Raw genomic sequence first — 24,848 nt, 5'->3', positions numbered from 1 at the left:
GAGGTGCTTATTATTTCCCCCCCCCCTTTTTTTTTCCCTTTTTTTTTTTTTTTTTTTTTTTTTTTTTGTGTGTTGACTTGCTTTATTATTTTACCCCTGTTTTTTCCTTGTTTTTTTTATATATAAAATTAGAAAATAGAACTATAAATAATGAATTTTCCAGATATAGAGATACAGGTTAGAGACTGAGGAGGGAGGGTGTATTAAACCTTACTTATTTTAATTTTTTCTTATTTTTTGGTATGTGTTTTTGCTTAGTGTTATAAAAAACTAAAAAAATAACAGTGAAAGGTATAAGAAGACAGTAAGAAGTGCCTGCTTGGCCATAGATGTATGTTGAAATATTGCTGAGAGAATGAATTAATGTTCTATCTCTATGTGTAATTCAATTTTTTTAATCTAGCAGAAAAATGTGAATTCATTATATTTTATTTTGTACATCGGTACCCTGTAATGCAACTGTCTTGATAATACCGTTATACTGTTGAAATTTAAATAAATGATTTAAAAAAAAAAAAAGTATATAAATAACTTCTTTCTAGGAAAAGGACACAGACAGACAGACTTTCTCCTCAACTGTGAATCAAATATGTCTTCCAAACAGCAGGGCCAACCTCTCCAGGGATCAAGACCATGACCTTTGAGCTTTGAACGCTGAAGTAAAGTTGTTATTTTGCCATTGAGCTATATTATTATTAATATAATTTACAGTATTTGTATAGCACCACAAAAGTCTGTATCGCTGGGTACAAAGATAGGGTTATACAATGACAAGGATTTGTGATAAGATACAAAAACCTTACAGACTAAACAAATCTAGTACAGGAGGAAGAGGGCCCTGTTCCGAAGAGCTTACAGTCTACAGGTCAAGGGTGCAGAGACAAACAGTTTGGGGTAGCTTGTCACATGGATTGTAGTTGCATCAGTGAGTCAAGGCAGTTTAAGATTTATTTTGGGTAGGATGAAAAACAAAGAAATGGTATAAGCCTCTACAAATAGGTGGGTTTACAAAGAGCGTCTGAAGCTATAGAAGGTTGGAGACAGTCTTATGGAGCAGAGTAGAGAGTTCCAGAGGACAGGAGCAGCTTTTAGAGGCGGTAGTGGGACGTAGAAATAATATGAGTGGAGAGACGTAAATCAGAGTTTGATTGAAGAGGAAGGCTCAGGGAGTATTTGGAGATGAGAGAGGAGATAAAGTTGGGCATGAGGCTGTTGAGTGCTTTAAATGTTAAGGTTAATACTTTGCATTGTATTCTGGAGTGTATGGGGAACCAGTAAAGAGATTGGCAGAGAAGAGAAGCTGATGTAGATCGGCGAGTCTGGTTTGGCATTCCTTCATTAAACCATTTGTAATTACATCTTACACCCATACTAAATAGTGGTTATGCTGTTTTTAAACATGCTGCACTATTTTGAGCTCTTCTATTCCAGGGTTCCCGTGGAGAGAGAAGGAGGCTTCATGAAAGGCTTATTCTACAAGGCTAGTTTGCACTTTTTAAAAAGGTTTTAAAAGACCTTTGCAAATTAGTGGCACAGAGTTGACCTCATGGTTCTGAAGCAATATAAACCGGATGTCAGTGCGTCAACAGATGCTATCTCATTTTTAATAGCAACTTGTGACACAAGGTGCAAAGCATCTAATATCAATACCTGCCCATGGAATGTTGATCAGAATAAGAGAAAATCACATAAAAAGCTATATAATCAAGGCTATAATGCTTACAAATATGGAATTTAATTGAAACATATTCACATTTTATTACTGGAAAAATGTTTTGTTTGTTTTTTACAAAAAAAAGAATTTCTTGATTTTGTCGAAATTTTATTTTTTCCCCAACTTGATTATTATTATTATAATACTCATATGCTCCATCAGCATAGTTTGTGTTTCAAATTAAGTATTTTCTTTTCTCTTTTCACCAATAGAATGAAGAAAATTAGATAATAGAAGAAAATTGGAAAGTTGTTTAAAATTCCATGCTCTCTCTGAATAAAGACATTTTGGTTTCATGTTCCTTTAGTCAGTGGTTGTCATGGTTACACTACCAGCTGTCATTACTGTTATCTATTATGCCTTCCTCCAGCTTTGGCTATTGCTTTATTTCTAAGACTTACCGTGACTTGTATATATGTATATACAGTATATATATATATCAAGAAACAAAGTGAAGCACTCACTGGACTTTAGATATCAAAGTTAAATATTTATTTAGTGACGTTTCGGGACCTCAAACGTTCCTTCCCGAAACTTCACTAAATAAATATTTCACTTTGATATCTAAAGTCCAGTGAGTGTTTCACTTTGTTTCTTGCTGTATTCTCCTCAAGAGCACCCTGGCAGTTGCAGGACGGTGGTGAGAGTGCATATACCTTTGAACTTTTGTTTATATATATAGATATATATATATATATATATACAGTATATTATTTATTTATTTTTTTGTGCAGCTATTTGGTCTCACTGGCAGCGCTGCCAATTATGTATTTGGAGACCATTTTTTTGTTAGGTATGCTAACCAAACAATGTGGATTTGTATTCAGAAGTTGGAACACTGGCCATCTTCCATTGGCCTAAATAAAACACTTTATAAAATGTCTTTCATAATCCAGATCGAATGTACAATTTTAAAATAAAAAAAATCCAAATAACAAAAATTGACTTTGTTCTTACTGTATTCTTTGTTAAAAAAAAATACATGGGTAGGTAGTGTGCACTGTGCACGTTTGTAGGAATATATATATAGAAACAGTGTTGCAAAAAAGGAAATTTATGCTTACCTGATAAATTTATTTATTTTTCAATACGATGAGTCCACGGATTTCATCCTTACTTGTGGGATTACGCTTCCTGGTCAGCAGGAGGAGGCAAAGAGCACCACAGCAGAGCTGTATAAATAGCTTGTCCCTTCCCTCCCAACCCAGTCATTGGACCGAAGTTAGGAAGAGAAAGGAAAAGCCAAGGTGCAGAGGTGTCTGAAGTTTAACAAGAATATAATAACCTTTCTCACAGAACAGGGCGGGCCGTGGACTCTTTGTATCGAAAAATAAATAAATTTATCAGGTAAGCATAAATTTCCTTTTCTTTTTCAAGATACGATGAGTCCACGGATTTCATCCTTAATTGTGGGATACAATACCAAAGCTACAGGACACGGATGAAACGGGAGGGACAAGACAGGAAACCTAAACGGAAGGCACCACTGCTTGAAGAACCTTCCTCCCAAAAACCGCCTCAGTCGAGGCAAAAGTATAAAATTTGTAAAATTTGGAAAAAGTGTGAAGAGACAACCAAGTTGCAGTCTTGCAAATCAGCTCAATTGAAGCATTAAATTAGAATGACCACGAGGAAGCAACAGCCCAGGTGGAAGAAGCCGAAACCCTATCATGAGACTGCCATCTAGCAATCTCATATGCAAAACAAAGGAGACTCCTCAACCAGAGAAGACGAGCGACAAAAATCTGCAGTCGCCCGTAAAGAAAATTTATCATTTAAAACACGGACAACGTCCAAACGTGCAGAATACTTTCCTTCTGAGAGAAAGATTAGGACACAAGGAAGGAACAACAATTTCCTAACGAATGTTCACGTCTGAAACAACCTTAGAAAGAAAACCAAGTTTAGTACATAACCTCACCTTATCCATATGAAAAATAAGACAAGGTGAACTATATAGTAATGCCGAAAGCTCAAACAGTCTTCGAGCAGAAGAAATGGCAACAGGAAATTAGACTTCCAATATATCTATGGAACGCAGAGGTTCAACAGAACCCCTTGAAGAACCTTAAAATTTAAAATCAAAACTCCACGGAGGAGTAATTGGTGAAAAAACAGACCAATAAAGACATTTATGTCCTATCTATGGTAAATCATCCTAAATACAGGCTCACATGCCTGAATTAAGGTATCAATGACCGAATCTAAGACACCTCGCTTGAAAAAGATCAAGCGTCTAAACTCCAAACAATTAGTCTCAGAGAAACTAGACCTGGGTGGAAGAAGGGACCCTGAAGAAAAGTCCCTCCGCAACAGAAGTGTCCAGGATTGCAGAGATTACATGTTCCCCAGATCGGCATACCAAATCCTGTTAGGACACGCAGAGGCGAGGAGGAACACTGATGCCTTCTCCTACATGATTTGAACAATCACCCGGCAAAGAAGCGCAAACGGGGAAAATAGACATTCTAGTCTAAAGGACCAAAGAACTGCCAAGGCAGTTAACAGCTCAGGCTGGTGGCCCTGAACCTGGACCTGTATCTCAAAAAAATGGGCAATCTGACAAGACGCCATGAGATCCAACTCCGGCCGACCCCAGTAGAAAATGAGGATGGAGAAACTCCCGGATGGAGATCCCACTCACCCGGATGACATTCTGACCATTCAGAAAATTCATTTCCCAAATGTCCACCCCTGGGATATGGAACACTGACAGATAGCGAGAAAGAAACTGGGCCGAAAACCAACGGAGGCCAGACCAGAAGAGCCTTGAAGCTCGCTATCAGTTGCAGGAAGTCTATAAAAAGAACAGACTCCACCGAAGTCCACACTCTGCGAAATCAGGTTCCCTGAGATAGGGGAACCTGAAAAGACAAGTTTGCATAATCTCCGTTCCATTGTCCGAGTATGCTAAACTGCACAGGACTGAGTGGAACGAACAGATGAAAATTTAAGTGACACAAGGCGCTGCTCAGATTATCAACCTTATAAGGATAAAAGGTTGAGAGGACCTCACCGGGGAATGAACCCTCAACCCTCAGGTTGTTACAGAGCTCAGCCACAGTGCCTTAGCATTAGCATGCTGAGCCAACTGTCCGGCTAACGTCCGTTGTCGACACCACCAGCCCGAACACCTCTATACACTGAGCCACCGAAGGCCGAAAGGTGGACTGAAGGACTAGACCAGAATTGCCTTGATTTCCTGAACGCAGTCAGAAAAATCCTCAGTGATATGGAATTCATCATGATTCCCAAGAAAGCAACCTTTGTGCTTTGAACCAAGGAACACTTTTCCAAAGTCACCCTCCACCCGTGAGCTCACAGGAAGTATAACACCATGTTCATGTAAATCTTGCTTGATGTAAGGATGACTCCTGAACTAGTAATAGTAACCAGATAGGGTGCCATTGCAAAGCCCCGCAACTGAAGCACCGCTAACAGCAATCCACGAGTCTCCGAAAGAACTTGGAACCATGGCAAGCCCGAAAGGAAGGACCACAAACGGGAAGTGTTTACCCAGAAAGGTAAACCCCAGAACTTGAGACGATTCTCGGAACGCACATGAAGGCACTTGACCCTTAATTCACAGTTGACATAAGTCGACCTTCCATGATCAAGGGAAAAATGGAACAAATTAATAATTTCCATCTCGAAGGACAATACCCTTCTTACAAAATGGTCTGAAAAATTCCCATTTTTTAGGAACCACAACCCAACCGGTAACCCTAGATCCAATACCAGTATTAGAACTGCGACAATCACTACCAGGTCTGAGAGGACTCCTACGCAGTGTAAGAACTTCTCCCTTTGTCTGAGCCTCAGACAATCTTGAAAGCAGAAACTGCCTCTGAGAGGAAAAATACAAAGTACCAGCACCTGGGGGTGGATTTGAACTCTCAACCTTCTGCTTTCCAAACAGCTGTGCTAGCCACTAAGCTATGCTAGAGAGACTCCTTGAGCTCGAAACTAAACATGAGCGAAAACGGAAAGTCAACCCCCTACAAGATTCAATCCCGGACTGGGGCATGTCCCCATGCCGTCTATGATTCAACAGCAGGCTATGTGTTCACCAACATCCTAGTCTTAGAATATGTAGCCATAAAACAAGGCTCTAACCATAAGGTTCCCAGAACTGGAATAGACCAACTTATGCTCCCCGCTGGAGAACTGGAAGGAAGAAATTGAAATAAAGGAATTAGTGAATTGAAAACTGTATCCAGTCCGGGAATTTATCCAGGAAAACTACTGACTAATAGCCTCAGACAACGCATCAAACCAAAACGCTGTCACACCAGTGACGGAAGCAAAGTACACAGATGGTTGCCATTGTATACCCTGGTGAGTGTCCAAAGGACTATACTCTAAGGGTATAGAAGTTCTCGTAGTGACCTTCCCCCCTAAGGAAAGATGTCCAGCCTCTTAGCTGATACGGCTATGGGAAACCGTCTTGTAAATATAGGGAATGCCTAAGGCACCAACTCCATCTGAAACTGAGATTCTCAGGAACGTGGAGAAACCTTCAGAATAGCAGTTCCTCTAGCAATGCTTTTATCTTATGTAAAAATATAGAATGCATCATAACCCCTAGTGGAGTGTGAAGGAAAATGCAGGGCACTGCATGTGGCTATAAAATTGTTAGTAGAATTTTGTGGCCATTTTAACAGACTCCCAAACTGCAATCGCCATAGAGTGAGTAGGTTCAAAAAGAAAAAATAATTTTTTAATAAATTGTTCACATAGGAACGATACTGTTTCTTGCAATCTGAAAAAGAAATCTATTCTTGTGTACGTTTGTTTCATCCTTAGTCACAAAAGATGAACTAACAAGCAAACAGCTGAAATTCATTTATTATAAAGTACACAGAACAAAACGTTACTGTCTCAGTAAAAATTTTACTATCACTTTAACTTCTCTTATATCATCCAATTAGAACCTTTTAAATGGAGAGCACGCAGCAAAAGCTGGATTCTAACTCGCAAACTTTAAAATGTGGAGCAGCTGAACGACCCATTAGGCTACACCGGCTGGCTTTGCTGGAAATAGCCATTGCGATGTACATTAAAGCAACCATGTCTTGTGCCCACAACTCCATATTCAAGGAACCGCAGAGCACCGCATGGGGGCCAGAAAACATTCTTCATGTGTGCACTTTTAAATACAAAGCTGAATTATACATTAAACAGCTGAAAGGCATCAAATAAAAATGTTACTGTCTCTTAAAAACTGAAAAAGAACGTTATGTTATATGTGCTACTGTCTGTAAAATTTAAACTGAAAGTATTTATTTTCTTGTTTGCAAAAAAAAAAGAAATACATCAGCACACAAGTAACAGATCAACTATGGACATTCCAGATAAGTTTGCTGAGGTGAGTCATCAGCACTCCATAAGTAAATGTACACGAAGAACGTCATGTTTCTAGCAACATGACCTAAGTCCACAAACAAAACAGGAGTGTTTATATACAATGTGGTACAAGTCATAGTTCGCACATGCCGGAAGAGAAATAGCACTACAGATCTCCTAACAAAGGGGAAAAACTGCTATATTTTGTACGCTTATTTTACTTGCGCAGATAAATTCACAACTCTCCGAGAAGGGGGAAAAAAGGCTGCGCTATTAACAGGGCCGACTTCTTAAGGACCGCCCATCGTGGGCGTATTGCTGAAAGACTTTGAACATTCCCGCCAAACTAACAAAAGTAATAAATGTCTCCTGGTCAGCATTATAGTTTACAATCGCTAGACCGGAGGAGAATACCAAGTGTCTAATTACGCTCTAAGAGAGCGATGTGAGCACAGGTAATGTCGTCAGAATAGAAAGCTCCTGGTCGGCTTGTATTTGTAACCGCCGGGAGAACATGCCCCATATGTCAGAATAAAAAGCCCATAATACTCTGTGGTCTCCTGCTGAGATATGATAAATATTTATCCCAATATGTGAGTGACCAAACGGTTGCTGTAAAAGCCTACATGCTATATAGGTACTGAACCCCAGACTGTTGGTTTGTGTTGCAGTGCGTTAGCCACCGGTTATGCAACAGAAACAATGTCAACATCGCAAACTCCTGGTCAGCATGTTGGAATTATACCGCCGTCGAGAGTGCTATGACAAGTGAAATACATGTGCTGTCTGTATACTCTCCTAAATAAAATGAGAATGCATACCTGATAAAAAGCCCATATCTTTATACTAAGGGCTGCTCAATTCGTCTGAGTTCTTCTGTCATTTTCTTTCAAGCCCAGAAACAAAAAATGGCACTTACCTCCCAATCTGCCGACAGCAAAGGCAGCTCCCAGGTGTGTGAAGTCCTACTGCTCACATGGACCTGAGGATAACAAGGAAAACACTGAGTAAGATCCCTCAGATTTTTTCCCCCAATAGGGCAGCAACAGTATATGGGAGGCACAGTGAGAATTATGTCCCGCAAGTTCCCATTGCTTTAAAGCCACCAAATGCTCTACTGTAGAGACAAAGTAGCACACTGTGGCACCACTTTAAAAATAATAAACTCTTGATTGAAGAATCTATAACTAACACCTCACTTTGCCTCTTCCTATCACTAACACAGGCAAAGAGAATGACTCAGTTGGGAGGGAAGGGAGGAGCTATTTATACAGCTCTGCTGAGGTGCTCTTTGTCTCCTCCTGCTGACCAGGAGGCGTAATCCCACAAGTAAGGATGAAATCCGTGGACTCATCGTATCTTGAAAAAGAAATACCTTTGAGCACTAGATGGCAGAAGTGTTTGCACAGTGTATAACTTTGTTAAAAGTATTCTTATCAAAAGAATTAAGTAAATTTGAGCACCCCACTCAAGAGCAGGTGTTCATGATAGTGTCTTACGAAGTAGGAATGATTTAACCCACAAAGGCAGATTTTTGTAGTGTTATGACTAGTAAATATTGGCACACCTTGTAAGTTGGTGACTAGCTAAGCAGAGTATGGCCATATTATGTAACTAAGATCCTGATTTTATTATGAAAGCATAGGTGAAGTTATCTTGGCAATTTTCTCTGCATTTCAAAACTTTTTTGTTTATATTTGTATGTTGTGCAGTTATAACCCCTGTTTTGTGTAACTGTGTTATAGTGACACATAAAAGCATATATTTTGAATTGATAAAAGCTTAAATTAAATGAAAGATCCCAATATGCTTAATTAAAATGATTTAGCCTTTATAAGAATAATATAAAATGGCTACAAATACAGGTTGAAAACCCTTTATCCAAACTGCTTGGGACCTGAAAAAGTTTGGATTTCGGGATATTTTTATATTTGCATCTATAAAATGGGAGGGGATGTGACCAAGTGTAACTAGCAATACCATTAAGGTAATATTTACATGTCATAATACAGCTTATTATACATCTAACCTAAAAGGTAGTTTTATATAATTGGAATACTTTTGTATACATAGTGCAGTTCTATAATCTGGAAGGTAATAGTTATTGTTTTAAATGAATATAGACTATTATTTGCATTTTAGAACACACATAAAAACTCAAGCAGAGAAGATGACTTATTGTGACTTATTGGTGAGGGAAAATGGTCATTTTTAATAATATTATTTTTAAAAATATGAATGAATAAGTTTGGATTTTGGAATAATTTGGGATTTGTTCCTGTATGGTTAAGTGAAGTAGAGCAATAAAATCCTTTAGATGGCCGTGTCTGGACTTACCTGCTGATACTGCCTCAGAAAATTCTCAATCTCCATGTGAATTCTGATCTCTTCATCCATCCTCTCCTTAAATTTCTGTGAGTTTAAGATGGAAAGAGGAGAGAAAAAGAAGAAGAAATGACTTTCTGCTGTAAAATACAATTTCTCAGACATTTGCAACTGTAATTCACAAGGATATATATATTACACTATATATTATATATTACATTGTCCTGCTGATATTTTCCTTCAAAATGTAAAAATATGGTATTAAATGTTACACTATTAACAATAAAGAACAGTGATATATATGGACAGATTCAGTATATAATTGAAAGTTTGGTTATATTATTATAAAAAGCTATTCACATGTAACTACCACTGATCCTTAGACTAACACCTCACAATCTAAGTGACTCACTAACACTGACAGGTCATATAAAGAGAATAAATATCCTACAAGGTGTATACAAATGAGAAATAATACTGCATTTTGCAATCTGTTAAGTGTTCTTGGTGGGATAATTGTACTTGGTGCTCACCTGGATCTCACCCTGAAGCTCATTCTCCCCCATACTGCACTTCATCTGTGTCTGGGTGATCTGCAGTTCTGTGTCCTTCTTAACATATCTGCCTTCCATACCAGTCTTGGATTTCATCCCCTGCAGCTGATACTTCAGTTGAGCAATGAGCTCATTGCGTTTCTGAGAAAGACAAATCTTACGTAAAAACAGAGATTGTATAGCTTAGCTAGCTTTATTAACATCCATCCTTATCTGCAGTGCTTAAAGGGACATCCAGTATATCATCCAGCTAGAAGCTGTATTACCTGAGACAATATTCTCAGTGAAAAGTGTGCCCCCCTCTGCTTGTTTCCTTAAGGGAGATTGAGTCTACCCATAATACCTTTAAATTTAAGCTTGCTTAATTTTAAGGACAGCCCTATGTATACCCTATGCCACATCTATTGGTTGTCTGATCTATCAATCAACCACCCTTTCAGTAAATATGCGTTTCTGCTAATTAATCCTAAATCTACTACTAGTACCCTTCAACTTGAGATCATGACACATTGTTCTGGTGTTGCTATTTTGTCAAATGCTACTGTGCATGTGCAGAACTCTTTAGTCTTTTAACCGTAATAACAAATAAAAACACAACTACTACAATTTAGGAAGGACTTGATTAATACAAGACTTCTACATCCCTTAATTTTTGTTTTTATCTCTTTTAATCTACTCTATGTTAATAGAAAATTATATTATGCCACACTTTTAAATCTGTTTACAAATTGGAAATGCAATGTAATAAAGAACAATTCTGAAGGTTTTGCATTTACATATAATTCTGTCTAGACAGTGTCAGTTGTTCAATGAAATCCAAGGTAGGAAGACAGCACACTAAATGTGGGGGCAAGGAAAGAGACTTGTCAGGTCTCAACTGCACTTCAAAATACACACTGGTTCCAGCCTCCAAATCTTTAAAAACAACCTTTATTTTTCAAGTTGGCTCCATGGGTGCAAACAAACAACATTTCAGGCCTGCAATAGGTCCTTAGTCATGTCATCTGAATCACATACAGGTTTGTCTCTTTTATACCTGTGTTACTTTCACCAATCAGTCACAAGCTGAAATATACTGCCATCATGTGGTCATTATATAGTACACAAATACAAACTTTATTTTTTTATATATTTATCAGCCTAAGCATACATATAATCAATAAAAACACAAAATTGTACAAATTAAAAAAAAACACATATATGTGTATTTACAATTTGGAATACTGCACATACTTAACAGGTAGATTATATGGATAGAGACCAATCACACAAACAAGGATATGTGACAGTCTTCCAGGATAAGTATACCATTCTCAAAGCTATCTAAGCCTCTTGCCATTTTTATTGCAAACTTACTTAGCCATGGTTTGTCACATATATCCTATCATTAGTGTATTACACATACTGCATATTTATTTGTCATCTGATAGCTACCCATAAACACAATACATTCACCACCGCTAGTCATCCAGAAATATAAATATACTGAGACAGAGGGTGAAATGATGACTGTCTACCATTTGGTCATGGTCCAACTAATGCGATGTAAAGATTAATAAATCTTTTAAATCCTTTTTTGGCTGTCAGGCGCCTAAAACATAACGCAGGACTCCGACATTCAAGGGTAAATGGAAATTGATTTTGTTTATTCATTTAAGGCAGACCATGTTTAGAACGATACACTTCTTTAAAAAAATATATTGTACCTGTCTCACTTCCTTCCTGAATAGTTCTGGCCATCTGGGTGCGGTGGGCCACTGGGCGTCAATCACGTGGTTAAAAATTATTTTCACCCTGTGTCACCCACGGCCACGTTTCCCTCTCAGACTCAGCTCCATGCTCCACCGCCTCCACGCACAGTCTCTGAGATATGCACGTGTTACCCTGCGCCGGCGCAGAATAAAGATTATTAATACTAAGACTGGCGCTGTGTGTGTCCTGACAAGCTGACAGTCAGTGTCATTGCACTGCCTTACACAAGCGCGGCCCTGCTTCATTCTGAAAGTCTTCCTGTGGCCGATGCACTGAATTCCTTGCTTGTGGTAGCTACAGTATGGCTATACATTCTCCAATTCTGGGGCTCTCCCTTAATCATGGCCATCCTACTGTTTGGAAGCACTTGGGGAGCTGATTGCTCTCAAGTTGCAAGTGCAAGCTGTTGAATCAGGCTCCTAACTTAAAATATCAGCAGGTACATGGGGTGCTGGTATTTCTGGAGCAAACATGCAGCCCAATCTACAGAGCGCTGGAGTATTTCACAATATGGGTGAGCAAGCTGCCTGCAATAATGAATACAGAAGAATACTAATGAATACAGAATTGTTATTAGATATACCTGTCCCCCCCAAAAAGCTTTTCTTACAAATTCCAAATCTGAGATGGCTCTACTACACCTCTACCACATATGTAGTAAATCTTTGATTTGTATACCTATTGTATAACTATTTTAAATGCCTATACCACATAAAAATGTATTGCGCGAAATGGGGTCGCGAGTGGAAAAAGTTTAAGAAGGGCTGATTTAGATGACATGACATAGGGCTAGATTTATCAAATCTGAGGCGGACAGGGGCGCGTATACGCTGTACACCTCAGCTCGCCTGTGGCGGGGCGAAATTACCCGCAGGTAATCACCATTGCACACGGGTGCAATTTTGCACTCGCATGCAATCCCACCCCCTTCCCGCGCACAGCCAATCACGCGCGGGCAGGAGCTGTCAATCTCCTCGGTTGGACTAGATCGCGGAGAGGTTAGGGAAGCGGCTGCTTGTTAAATTACGGCGAGCAAGTTCTTGTGAGAACTTGCAGCCGTAGGGCTTTGATAAATCGAGCCCTAAGGGCCTATTGCAGGCATGAAACTTTATTTGTAGACACTAGTTGTACAATGGCACCACTATAGCTAGCTTCCCTAATTATTATATATTTCTGAGGTTATAAGTAATGTTTTACAACCTCTAATAAAAAATAAAGTCAGGGAAGAGGTGCTGTGCAGCAAATTGAAAACAGCAAACTAATGAGGGAAGACCCCCCCAGGAAAAGGCTGCACTAATAGCACTCAAAGCTTAGACTTGTGAGCAATGAAAAACTGGGAGGATTAAAATATAACTTTTATTTTGTCTTTTTCTTTTAAACTCTCCTTCCTCCCTCCCCTTCTGTCCAGCCTCGGGAGTTGCACCCCCATCCTGGGTGGGCGGCGCTATGCACTTGTATACATTGGCGGTTCTCACTAAATTCCCTGTCAATGAGTAGCTCAACCTCTAAAATTAAATTTCTCTCCCACAACACTAAAGGCCTCAATAGCCCTCATAAGCGGTCTATGGCTCTAAGAGACTATAGGAGACACAAGGGAGACATTCTCTTTATCCAAGAGACCCATTTTAAAAGGGGAAGCGAACCCAAAGCTAGTTTTCTGAAATTTGGACAGAGTTTCTTCTTTTCTAATACCACGAAACATAACGGGGTTGGAATTCTGATAGACAGAGGCCTTACCTTTGTTGCTTCCTCCCCTTACAAAGATAGGGAAGGAAGATACTTGATCCTGGTGGGACATCTCTATCATAAACCTCTGACACTGGTTAATATATATGCCCCTAATGTGAACCCAGCTCCCTTTTTCCGTCAACTTAGCAATAAAATCTTAGAAGTTGCTAGGGGTAGCCTCATATTGGGGGGCGATTTTAATCTGGCTTTTGACCCAATACTCGACTGCTCTTCTGGTACATCTTCTATTCCACACAAAACTTTAAGGCAAATTAAACACTCCCTCTCATGTTTAGCTATACATGATACTTGGCACCTCCAACACCCAAGCGATAGAGACTTTACCTTTTTTTCAAACCCCCATCAATTATATACGAGAATAGATTACATCTTTGCTGATGTCTCCAGCCTATCTTCTATCGCCCAGACTCATATAAACCCCATAACGTGGTCAGATCACGCCATCATCAGCTGCCAACTTTATTGGCGCCCCATTGACCCGTCCACCTCCCGGTGGAGACTTGATGACTCCTTACTTAGGGACCCCCAGATACTTATACAGGTACAAAAAGCACTGATCGACTATTTCCAAACAAATGACACCCCCGAAGTTCATATACACAACATATGGAACGCTCATAAATGTGTTATCCGAGGGGAATTAATCGCCCTTAAGGCAGCGAAACGGAAACAACAGAATGAGTACCTTAGTTCTCTCTTAGCTGACATTCACAAATTACAGGACTTACATAAATTACATCCCACAAGTACTTCTTTGATAGATAGTATCACCCACAAAAGAGATCAACTTCGTCTGTTTTTAGGCACAGAGGCTAAGAACAAGGCCTTATATCTTAGAAAAGTTTATTATGAAGGAGCAAATAAGCAAGGCAGGATGTTGGCCCGTCAGCTCCGGAAACGTACAAATAAACAATATATTATGGGATTACGCGACCCTGGAGGTGCTAGACTGACCACCTCCAAAGACATTATTCAGGCCTTTAGGGATTAATACGACACCCTTTATAATATCCGAAAGAGGTGCCTCTGACCCTCTCCCGACAGACATAACAGACTACCTAAGCGACATTAACCTCCCTAAATTGACTGAGGAACAAAGGGACGAACTAGACGCCCCATTTTCGGAGGAGGAGCTACTGAACGCTATTACCTCTTTCCCTCCTGGGAAGGCTCCCGGCCCAGACGGCTTCGGAAACTCCTATTATACACTATTTAAGGAAATACTATCCCCACACTTATTAAAATACTTCCGCAGCATAGACGAGGTAGATGCTTTCTCGCCACTTTCGCTTCAAGCTCATATCACTGCAATCCCTAAACATAACAAATCCCCAGACCTAATAACTAATTACCGTCCTATCTCACTTATTAATACTGACCTTAAGATTTTCGCTAAATTAATCACAACCCGCCTTAATAGACTTCTCCCTTCCCTCATACATAATGATCAAGTCGGATTTGTCCCTGGGCGAGAGGCTAGGGACAACACGACACGTAATATACACCTAATCTGGCATGTCTCAAATAAAAATATCCCAACCACTTTCATATCCACTGATGCTGAGAAAGCATTTGACCGGGTTAACTGGTCTTATCTAAGAGCTACCCTACATGCTTTCGGCCTTGGCCCAAAAACCCTTCAACGTATATTTGCCCTATATTCCTCGCCCAGTGCTCGTATTCTAGTAAACGGCTCCCTATCCTCGTCGATCGAAATCACAAATGGAACACGACAGGGATACCCTCTCTCCCCCCTATTATTTGCCCTATTTATTGAAACCTTTGCATTGAAGATTAGGAATATACCTTAAATTCAAAGTGTCACAGTGGAGGATGATGAATTTAAGATTTCGTTATTCGCTGACGATATCCTATTCTCTTTGACTGAGCCTGAAACCTCCATCCCCCCGCTTCTATCCGAACTATCCCTCTTTAACAAGCTCACAGATTTCCTTATCAACCCAAACAAATCTGAAATATTGGCCCTCGGTCTCCCCAACCATTCTGTAAACTTAATTAAAAATAGCTGCCCCTTAAAGTGGTGTTCAAAAGCGCTCAAATATTTAGGAATCTATCTCCCCCGGTCCGTCGACAATTTATTTCATACTAATTACATACCTATCAAAACAGCAATAATGCGAGACCTCTCTTCCTGGGGCTCAAAAAAGCTCTCCTGGTGGGGCAGAATCAATACCATAAAAATAAATATCTTCCCAAGATTACTCTACATTATGAGTGCAGTGCCGGTGCCTCTACCGCCTAAGTACCTCAACCAAATACAAAATTTAATTAACTCCTTCGTGTGGAAGAAAAAACCACCTAGAATAAATAAAAACACCATGCTGCTACCGCGGGAACATGGTGGGCTGGGTCTGCCCGACCTAGAAAGATATAGAATGTCCATTCACCTACAAAGAATTCTGGACTGGAGAGTGGTCGATGATCAGAGGAGGTGGGTTCGACTTGAGAGACAACTCAATCCTGACCTATCACTAGCTTCTACATGTTGGAGCCCTAACTTCCACGAGAAAACTAAAACACTACTTAACCCCATCACAAAAGAGACCTTCATACAGTGGAATGTGACTTCTTGCCATCACCCTTTTTTATCCTCTAATCCTGGCCCTCTAACTTCTCTCAGAAATAACTCTGATTTCTCCATAAATCTCTTACAAACATCATTACCTAACACCTCGAGTGAGGATGATATTCTACTACATAACGTTACCACCAACGATTCCATAAGCACTCAACCACAGCTGATAGATAAGGGTTACGAATGGGCACGCAACTGGTTTTCTTACAGAAGACTCCATAACTATATAACCACACATATACATAAAAATAACATGACTCGCCCTCCAACTAATATCGAGAAACTCTATCTCCTAACCTCACCAATTAAACACTCTCTATCCGCTATATATAAAATTCTGACCCATCCCACGCCAGGTAATCTTCCTTACTCTATAGAAATGTGGGAAAGGGAGCTGGGCATAATTATTCTACCTCAGATAGCTACTAACATATTCATTAATACCAAAAAGTCCTCCACTTCAGCATCTATTCTAGAAACCAATTATAAAATGTTACACTGTTGGTATCTAACTCCAAGGAAGCTACACCGGCTATATCACAGCACCAATAATAGATGCTGGAGATGTGGCCATGTGGGGAGTGGCATGGGTCACGTGGTGGTGGTGCTCACAGCTAAACCACTTTTGGTACAAAATAATAGACGAGGTTGGTAATATATTACACCCGACCCTGCCAGCTGCCCCCCTCATTTGGTTGCTAAATAGGTCCGTCAAGCTTCCTTTTAAATCTCTTCTCCCCTTGTTCCGAATATTTACTAACAGTGTGAAAATCTTGATTGCCAAATACTGGAAAGCAAAAGATGTTCCCACTCTGGGAATGTGGAGGGCTAAAGTGACCGAGCTACTAGAGTTAGAAGAGTATTCCATCTATAAGAGAGGTAGCACAGACAACTTCACGACAATACAAGCAATATGGGACGAATACATTAGAACAATGTGACCCAATTAAGTTAATGGTGTCCCCTCTCGAAAAGAGCAGAATGCCGTTTTTCAACATGATCCCGAGGCTGGACAGATCCCCCCTTTCCCATCCTTCCCCTCACCTAAACTTAACGGTTATACCGAGTTTTTTCCTCCTCATATGGTAATTGTTTTACAAAATGTTTGGATCTGTGCCTTCCCTTAACATTATTAATACCGTAATGAATACCACAATGTACATGTATGATGTTGGATGTGTGTTGATTCACTCAATAAAAGAATTTGACTAAAATATAACTTTTATTTAAGTTAACTTAAAATATACGGACCCAGTGTGTGAAAACACATTAAAAACAACTGAAGACTTGAATGACTGGATTCCTGTTTATTAAAAAGTAATGCCTTTGAGATTGTGTAAATCTAACAGGAATCAGCATCGGGCGGGTAAAATCTAATGTAGATTCAATGTGAGGGCATAATAAGAGTGTCGCTATGGTAGTATGATATTACTTAACTTGATCAGGCTGGAAAAAGTGCCTAATAGGATAAATATATATATAGGTATCATAGAGGGTTAAACTCATCAATATGTCAAAGGGTTGGAATTTAAATGAAAGAGGATAGCGAGCTTAGTGTTAATAACCCGGCTTTATATGTGTGATAATCAGTGTAACGCTTCAACACATACTTGAAAACGAGACATACTTGAAAACGAGAGAAATCTCAATGTATCCTTCCTGGTAAAATACCCAGGACATACTTGAAAACGAGAGAAATCTCAATGTATCCTTCCTGGTAAAATATTTTATAAATAAATAAATAAAATAAATAAACACATGAACTTGTTGATTAATATCTATATAGGTCTTTATTATTTCCACATGTCCTCATATCCCTTAATCTCTATAACATAAAGCTAATGAATTTGTGTATTTTCTTCAGGTTACCTACATAGGTTTATTTTATATTTTTGTCACTTTATGGCATAGACTTAAAGGTGGATGTACATATCATAGTTTTCCTGTGTTCGTCAGCAACAGATTATAATAGTGCTGACACGTTGTTGTGGTATTAGTAGTAGTATTAGTACAGAGTTAAGTATTTGTTTAATTCGTTATAGTATTAAAGAGTACTGATATATATATAATAATTAAATAATGAATACTTATACTGCAAGTTTAAAATAAAAAACACTGTATTTATAAATTAACAGTTTTTCTGAATAATCACCCTTGTGTTACCATTTTATTACCAAATGAGCCATAGTATTAGGGTAGCGACTGGTATTTGGGTATTTAGAGAACACTGAGACATATTATCTGTCCCCTTAAGCTGTAAGTTGTTTGCTATCCTTATAAATAAATGGCTCATAACAGTATAATAGCACAGTATCCGTATTGGCTATTTTCAGAAATATAACTAACAGTAAGTGTCAAGTTAATCCTTCAGAAACAGTGCTCTGAAATCACCGTTAATCTCCTCCTCTCTCTGAACGCAGTTGCAACAAATTTCACAGCAGCGTAAGAGCTACCAGCTGCGATAGCTCAAACGTAGCTACAGTTTCTGTAGTCTCTATTATGTAATAGGCTAATTAATGCGTGAAATAATTAAAATAATTCTATGTTGTAGTGGTATTACGCATATCACTGAATATACTTTTTAATATCAACAGTTATAATTAGCGGCTATAAAGTATAAGCCGTGCTATATTAAAGTCAATACCGCCAGTGCGGTCAACAAGTCTAAAGTTAAATTTAAAAAATGGAGCTCCCGTGTGCTCCTAACCCCCTGACACGTTTCACCCGTTGTGGGCTTTTTCAAAGGCGGCGAGCCGCCGGATCTGTGGGTTTAAATGTCAACACTAAGCCCAGTGAGTCGTCACATTGAATCTACATTAGATTTTACCCGCCCAATGCTGATTCCTGTTAGATTTACACAATCTCAAAGGCATTACTTTTTAATAAACAGGAATCCAGTCATTCAAGTCTTTAGTTGTTTTTAATGTGTTTTCACACACTGGGTCCGTATATTTTAAGTTAACTTAAATAAAAGTTATATTTTAATCCTCCCAGTTTTTCATTGCTCACAAGTCTAAGCTTTGAGTGCTATTAGTGCAGCCTTTTCCTGGGGGGTCTTCCCTCATTAGTTTGCTGAAACGTTATTTGTTTGTTTGCACCCATGGACCCAGCTTGAGAAATAAAGGTAGTTTTTAAAGATTTGGAGGCTGGAATCAGTGTGTATTTGTTCACACAGTTATTCACTAATGACTCATGGGGCCAGATTACGAGCGGAAACGTTTGTGTGTGAGCTATAAGGGGTTTATTGCAGAGTTTTGTGCTTATAGGGTTACCGCTGGTATTACGAGTTGAAAGTAAACGCGATTGCTTGAGCCCAATCACAATTTACGCTAGAATGATTACTAAAAAGTAACACAAAACATATAAAAAATGCATAACAAAGTAAATTTACACTCATAACACTATCTAATAAACATTATTCACAAACAAAAATTGCACACAAAAGTTAGGGCTCAAAGATGTTCGAAAAAAGAGGCAGACAAATAGCTTTAACATTGAAATACATACATATTCATCTCTAATTATGTATATGTATGTATATATATTTCTATATATGTATACATATGTATTTATATGTGTATATGTTTATTTACAGATGTTACGTATTTACTTTCTTTTTTAAGCAATACTCCAATCATAATTGAATCCTCGGTTGGATTGTTAACACACGTTCACGGCAAATCACGCAATGCGCAATAGATTTCAGCTTGCATTTGCGAGCCGGCAGAAGATAGTGCGCATGCGCATTATCAAAACGCAATGTCACCCTTTCGAACATGAACTAGCATGGAAAAGATTAGAGAAGGGGAGGAAGGAGGAGGGGGAGGAGTTTAGTGGCCATATCTACATATAATAAACATATGTATTTTGGGTCGTTATTTAATTACCATTAGAGCTAATCAAAATGCGATGCGATGCAACTGCATCTTCTTTTCCTGATCTAAGGTATGGAATTAAGTTGCATTGGGTGTTGACTGTCCCTTTAATGTATCTCCAGCATGCAGGTGTGTATTTATGCTAGTTACTTTGCTAGAGATGTATATGGAAATGGAAACTTTAATAGAAAAAAAAAAATGAGTAATTGTAATAATTTTGACTGGTTGCATTGGTGGGGGGAAACAAATGAAAATATTATTTAAACAAAATATGTAGTGCCGTATGCCATTTGTTGTATCAGAATGATAATTGTTCTTCAGAACTACAAAATGAACAAATAAACTGTCATATCTAGAGCACTACAGGTCTTATTTCCAGAGTGTAATGTGCTCTTATGTGTTTTACCTTCATCTCAGATTCTTTCTCTTTCTTGACATCTTGTAGTTGCTTTTGCATTAATTTAATTTTCTGTCTCCCCTCTTCTTCCCTGAAAAAAGGGTACTTGGTAAGACAGTGAGTGACAAATATCTGTTAGACTGCTATCTGCCTAAACATACATCTAAAGGTTTCCTTAGATCTGTAGCTGTTTAGTTATTTGCCAGACTTAGAGTTATTACATTTAAAATGTTTCACTTATGAAATAACAACATTGCAATACATGCATTATTTATTTTGCTTAATTTTGCTGTACAAAACCTCTGAACCTCTGAAAAGTGTGTTTGTTTCACTCCACCCAAAGAGGCTGGAGCTCAAACTGATATTACTTTTTTCTCATGCACTAGCATTTACGCCACACCAGCCCCCTCAGACATGTATTCTCTTAAAGGGATAGTAAAGTCCAAATTAAACTTTCATGATTCAGATAGAGCATGTAATTTTAAACAACTTTCTAATTTACTTTTATCATCAAATTTGCTGTGTTCTCTTGTTATTCTTAGTTAAAAGCTAAACCTAGGTAGGGTAATATGCTAATTTCTAAGCCCCTGAAGGCCACCTTTTATTTGAATGCCTTTGACAGATTTTTCACAGCTAGAGGGTGTTAGTTCATGTGTTTCATATAGATAACATTGTGTTCACGCACGTGAAGTTATTTAAGTCACCAATTGCCTGAAATGCAAGTCTGTCAAAAGATCTGAGATAAGGAGGCAATCTGCAAATGCTTAGATACACAGTAAATACAGAGGTAAAAAGTATATTTCTATAACAGTGTTTTAAACTGGGGAATGGTAAATAAAGAGATTATCTTTTAAACAATAACATTTTTGGTGTTTACTATCCCTTTAAGATGGATTACCAATGTTGCAGCTTGTGACAAACAGAACCACTGCTAAAATAACAGTGAGGATAGTACTTGGCAGGGGTGAGCCAAGGATACTTAACTAAGTTATACATAAAAAACATACACAGAAAAACATATCATAACCACATATGAAAAGGAAAAAAAAAATTATATATTTTATAGTATATATATATATATATATATATATATATATATATATATATATATATATATAAAATGATGTAAATGTAATATTTAACTTATAATATATTTCTATGGAAAATCAGATCAGGTAGCAATTACAACCATGCTTTACTAACATTTTTAAAGTACTCCATATGAAACAACACTTCAAGAATATGAAAGTATATTTAAATGCACGTTGGAAAATAATTTACTTATTTGTCCCTTTAAACATCTACAGGACGGAAGTGTGCAGAATTGCTACATTCTTTGTTAAAAAATGTAATATTTTTGTGGCAGTGAAATATAATAGATGTGCTACAACCACAGAAAATGATTGCATATTTTGCCTTCGTATTTATACACATTAATATAATGCATAATAAAACACACTACACCCTCAGCAGAATATCTTTGTTGTTAGCTAAGGATCTAACACAGGGAAAAGTTATGGCAACAGGTGTTTTCAGTGAAACAACAAACTTCTTTACTAAATATTATTCATTTTCAAGAGGCCTGTGACAGTCTCAACTTATTCAAAGTAATAATTACAGGCACAACATAGCAAAGAAAACCACTTTTATATTTGAAGCAGGATGAAGTGCACTGCACTTTTGCACACCAACTATTTCTTGCTATAAAGATAGGCTGCTTATGTCCAGTAAAGCAAAAGCAGCCTACTGTGGTACTAGAGATGGAACAAGGGCAAGTTCTATATCTCTTGACGTACTGCATGCAGGTTTTTAGATAGAGGATAGGGAAGACGTACTGCAAGCAGGCTTTTAGAAAGAGGATAGGGAGGATGTACTGCGCACAGTCTTTTAGAGAGAAAATAGGGAGGACGTACTGCGCGCAGGCTTTTAGGAGAAAGGTTAGGGAGGATGTACTGTGTGCAGAATTTTATTGAGAGGATAGGGAGGATGTACTGCACGCAGATTTTTAGAGAGAAGATAGGGAGGACGTACTGAGCGCAGGCTTTTAGGAGAAAAGTTAGGGAGGATGTACTGTGTGCAGAATTTTAGAGAGAGGATAGGGAGGACATACTGCGTGCAGGCTTTTAGAGAGAAGATAGGGAGGACGTATTGCGTGCAGGCTTTTAGAAAGAGGGTAGGGAGGATTTACTGCGAGCAGGCTTTTAGAGAGAGGATAGGGAGGATGTACTGTGTGCAGGCTTTTAGAGAGAAGATAGGGAGGACGTACTGTGTGCAGGCTTTTAGAGAGAGAATAGGGAGGACGTACTGTGTGCAGGCTTTTAGAGAGAGAATAGGGAGGACGTACTGCGTGCAGTCTTTTAGAGAGAGGATAGGGAGGACGTACTGCATGCAGGCTTTTAGAGAGAGGGTAGGGAGGACTTACTGCGTGCAGGCTTTTAGAGAGAGAATAGGGAGGACGTACTGTGTGCAGTCTTTTAGAGAGAGGATAGGGAGGACGTACTGCATGCAGGCTTTTAGAGAGAGGGTAGGGAGGACTTACTGCATGCAGGCTTTTAGAGAGAGAATAGGGAGGATGTACTGCGTGCAGGCTTTTAGAGAGAGGATAGGAGGGATGTACTGCGCGCAGGCTTTTATTTAGAGAGTGGATAGGGGGATATACTGAGCACAGGCTTTTAGAGAGAGGATAGGGAGGATGTCAAAGGCAGGAGTAATAGCTAGCTCTTGGCCTGCCGACCTACCAGTCACTCACTGCCCCTGGGTTCATCGCACCTGCAGCACCAGCCTCAGCGTGGCTTTGCTAGGTTATTTAGGAGAAGATATTATTTTAGGACAGAAATTAGCAATGGGTGCTTACCTTTTCACACCTACAGACTTTGAGTATATAAGAATATCAATGCGATGTATAAATATTACATATGAATTTGTATATATAAATTCAAAAGGAAACACCGACATCCATCTTTATAGGTAAAATCTTGAAACTTTATTCGGCAATGTTTAAAAGTAAAGACAGCACAGCAAAATGGACTTAGAGTCAGACGTGGGCGCAGCACACAGGCATACGCGTTTCGGAAAAGATTCCGTAGTCACAGCCTGACATGCTACCCCACACACCTGTTTAAAAACCCCATGGGCTAATACAATTGGTTAAAACAGGAACAACACCCATAGACTCTAACCAATAGGATACAAATATATAAACATAATCCTAATTAACACTTCATTACCAAAGTTACCAGCACTAATGTTTCTAGTATATAAATAACAATAATTGGAATGCGTATAAATTGACACGCTCATATAGTTAAGTAGCAAACATAATCCAAATGTGAAAGTGCCAGAGGTATTAATGATATTGCAAAAGGGAGTAATGATATACCTACATACATTAGATGATAGCATTTAGTACAGAGATAAGAGGGAACATAGAGAACAAAGATAGTATAGTGTAAAATGATCACACTGATAAACATTTGGATTTCATTCTCAAAAATTCAAAAATTCAAATTTGCGTGTATAAGGTGCATACTGCAGCATAAAATGTAAGTAAGTGCATCAGAGAAAACTCCATGTATATAGTGTAAAAATACTAACATTATGTGTAACATTGAATGTGTACATCGAATGTTTAATGTAGTTAATGATGATAAAGAAAAAGACATATATATACAGGCATAACTAGTAATCATGAATTGAGTACTAGTCATATTACTATCGGGGTTTGAGCACAGAGGGAAATTCATCTGAACTATGTACAGAACTCATATTGGTAGGTTGACTATATTATTATTCCCAGTGATTAATAATATCAAATCTGGAGTTCAGACCTTTAGGTAGTCTGCTTTCTAGGGTGAAGATCCAATATGCTTCCCTTCTTGCTAATATTGTATCTATATCACCACCCCTGGTGGGCCTAAAGATCTTTTCTATTGCACACCATGAAAAATATCTTAGATCGTTAATATGAAAAGTGCCAAAGTGTTGTACTATCGGAGTACTAGCCCTATTGACTTTAAATGATGACAAGTGTTCCCGTATGCGGGTGTTTAGGTCCCTTGAGGTGAGACCTACATATTGTAACTTACAATGAGAGCGTTCGATAAGGTAAATGGCATATTCCGTGGTACAATTCATACAGGTACCAATGTCATACACCTTGTTAGTGACAATACTAGAGAAGTTCCTTGTCACATTAACATACTCACAAGGTTTGCACTTGTGCCGACCACACTTGAACATGCCAGTATGCCTTAGCCAAGATGATTGACTTTCAGTTTTGCTTTTCAGTAGTGTAGGGGCCAACAGATTACCTAATGTTGGGCTTCTCCTATAGGAACATCTGAGGCCATTCTTAACATTATTCACTAATTTATCATCCGCTGAGAGAAGAGGGAAGTGTTTACGAACAATCTTACATATATCATGATACTGAATACTATGATTAGATACAAAAGTCAATCCTTTAAAATCATCATTTTTGGACATTTCATTTTCAAAATATCCTTTCTTTCAATAGTACTAACAGCAGCTTTAGCCCTTT

At 38.5% G+C, this 24,848-nt stretch overlaps 1 protein-coding gene across 1 annotated transcript in view; it reads right to left on the bottom strand.

Annotated features, from left to right (window-relative positions):
• Nucleotides 1–24,848, bottom strand: part of IQCG (IQ motif containing G) — a 132,391-nt gene that overhangs the window by 93,971 nt on the left and 13,572 nt on the right. Inside the window, exons 4-6 of the mRNA XM_053710314.1 lie at nt 20,318–20,399; nt 9,919–10,080; nt 9,398–9,472 (exon numbers count right to left, since the gene is read on the bottom strand). Of these exons, the coding sequence (XP_053566289.1) occupies nt 9,398–9,472; nt 9,919–10,080; nt 20,318–20,399 (319 nt within the window). The remainder of the gene's footprint in view (nt 1–9,397; nt 9,473–9,918; nt 10,081–20,317; nt 20,400–24,848) is intronic.

The sequence above is a fragment of the Bombina bombina genome, chromosome 4, assembly GCF_027579735.1.
Source record: "Bombina bombina isolate aBomBom1 chromosome 4, aBomBom1.pri, whole genome shotgun sequence".
Lineage (NCBI taxonomy): Eukaryota > Metazoa > Chordata > Amphibia > Anura > Bombinatoridae > Bombina > Bombina bombina.
Note: the sequence above shows the minus strand (reverse complement) of the source record. Positions and strands in the feature narration are given on the sequence as shown.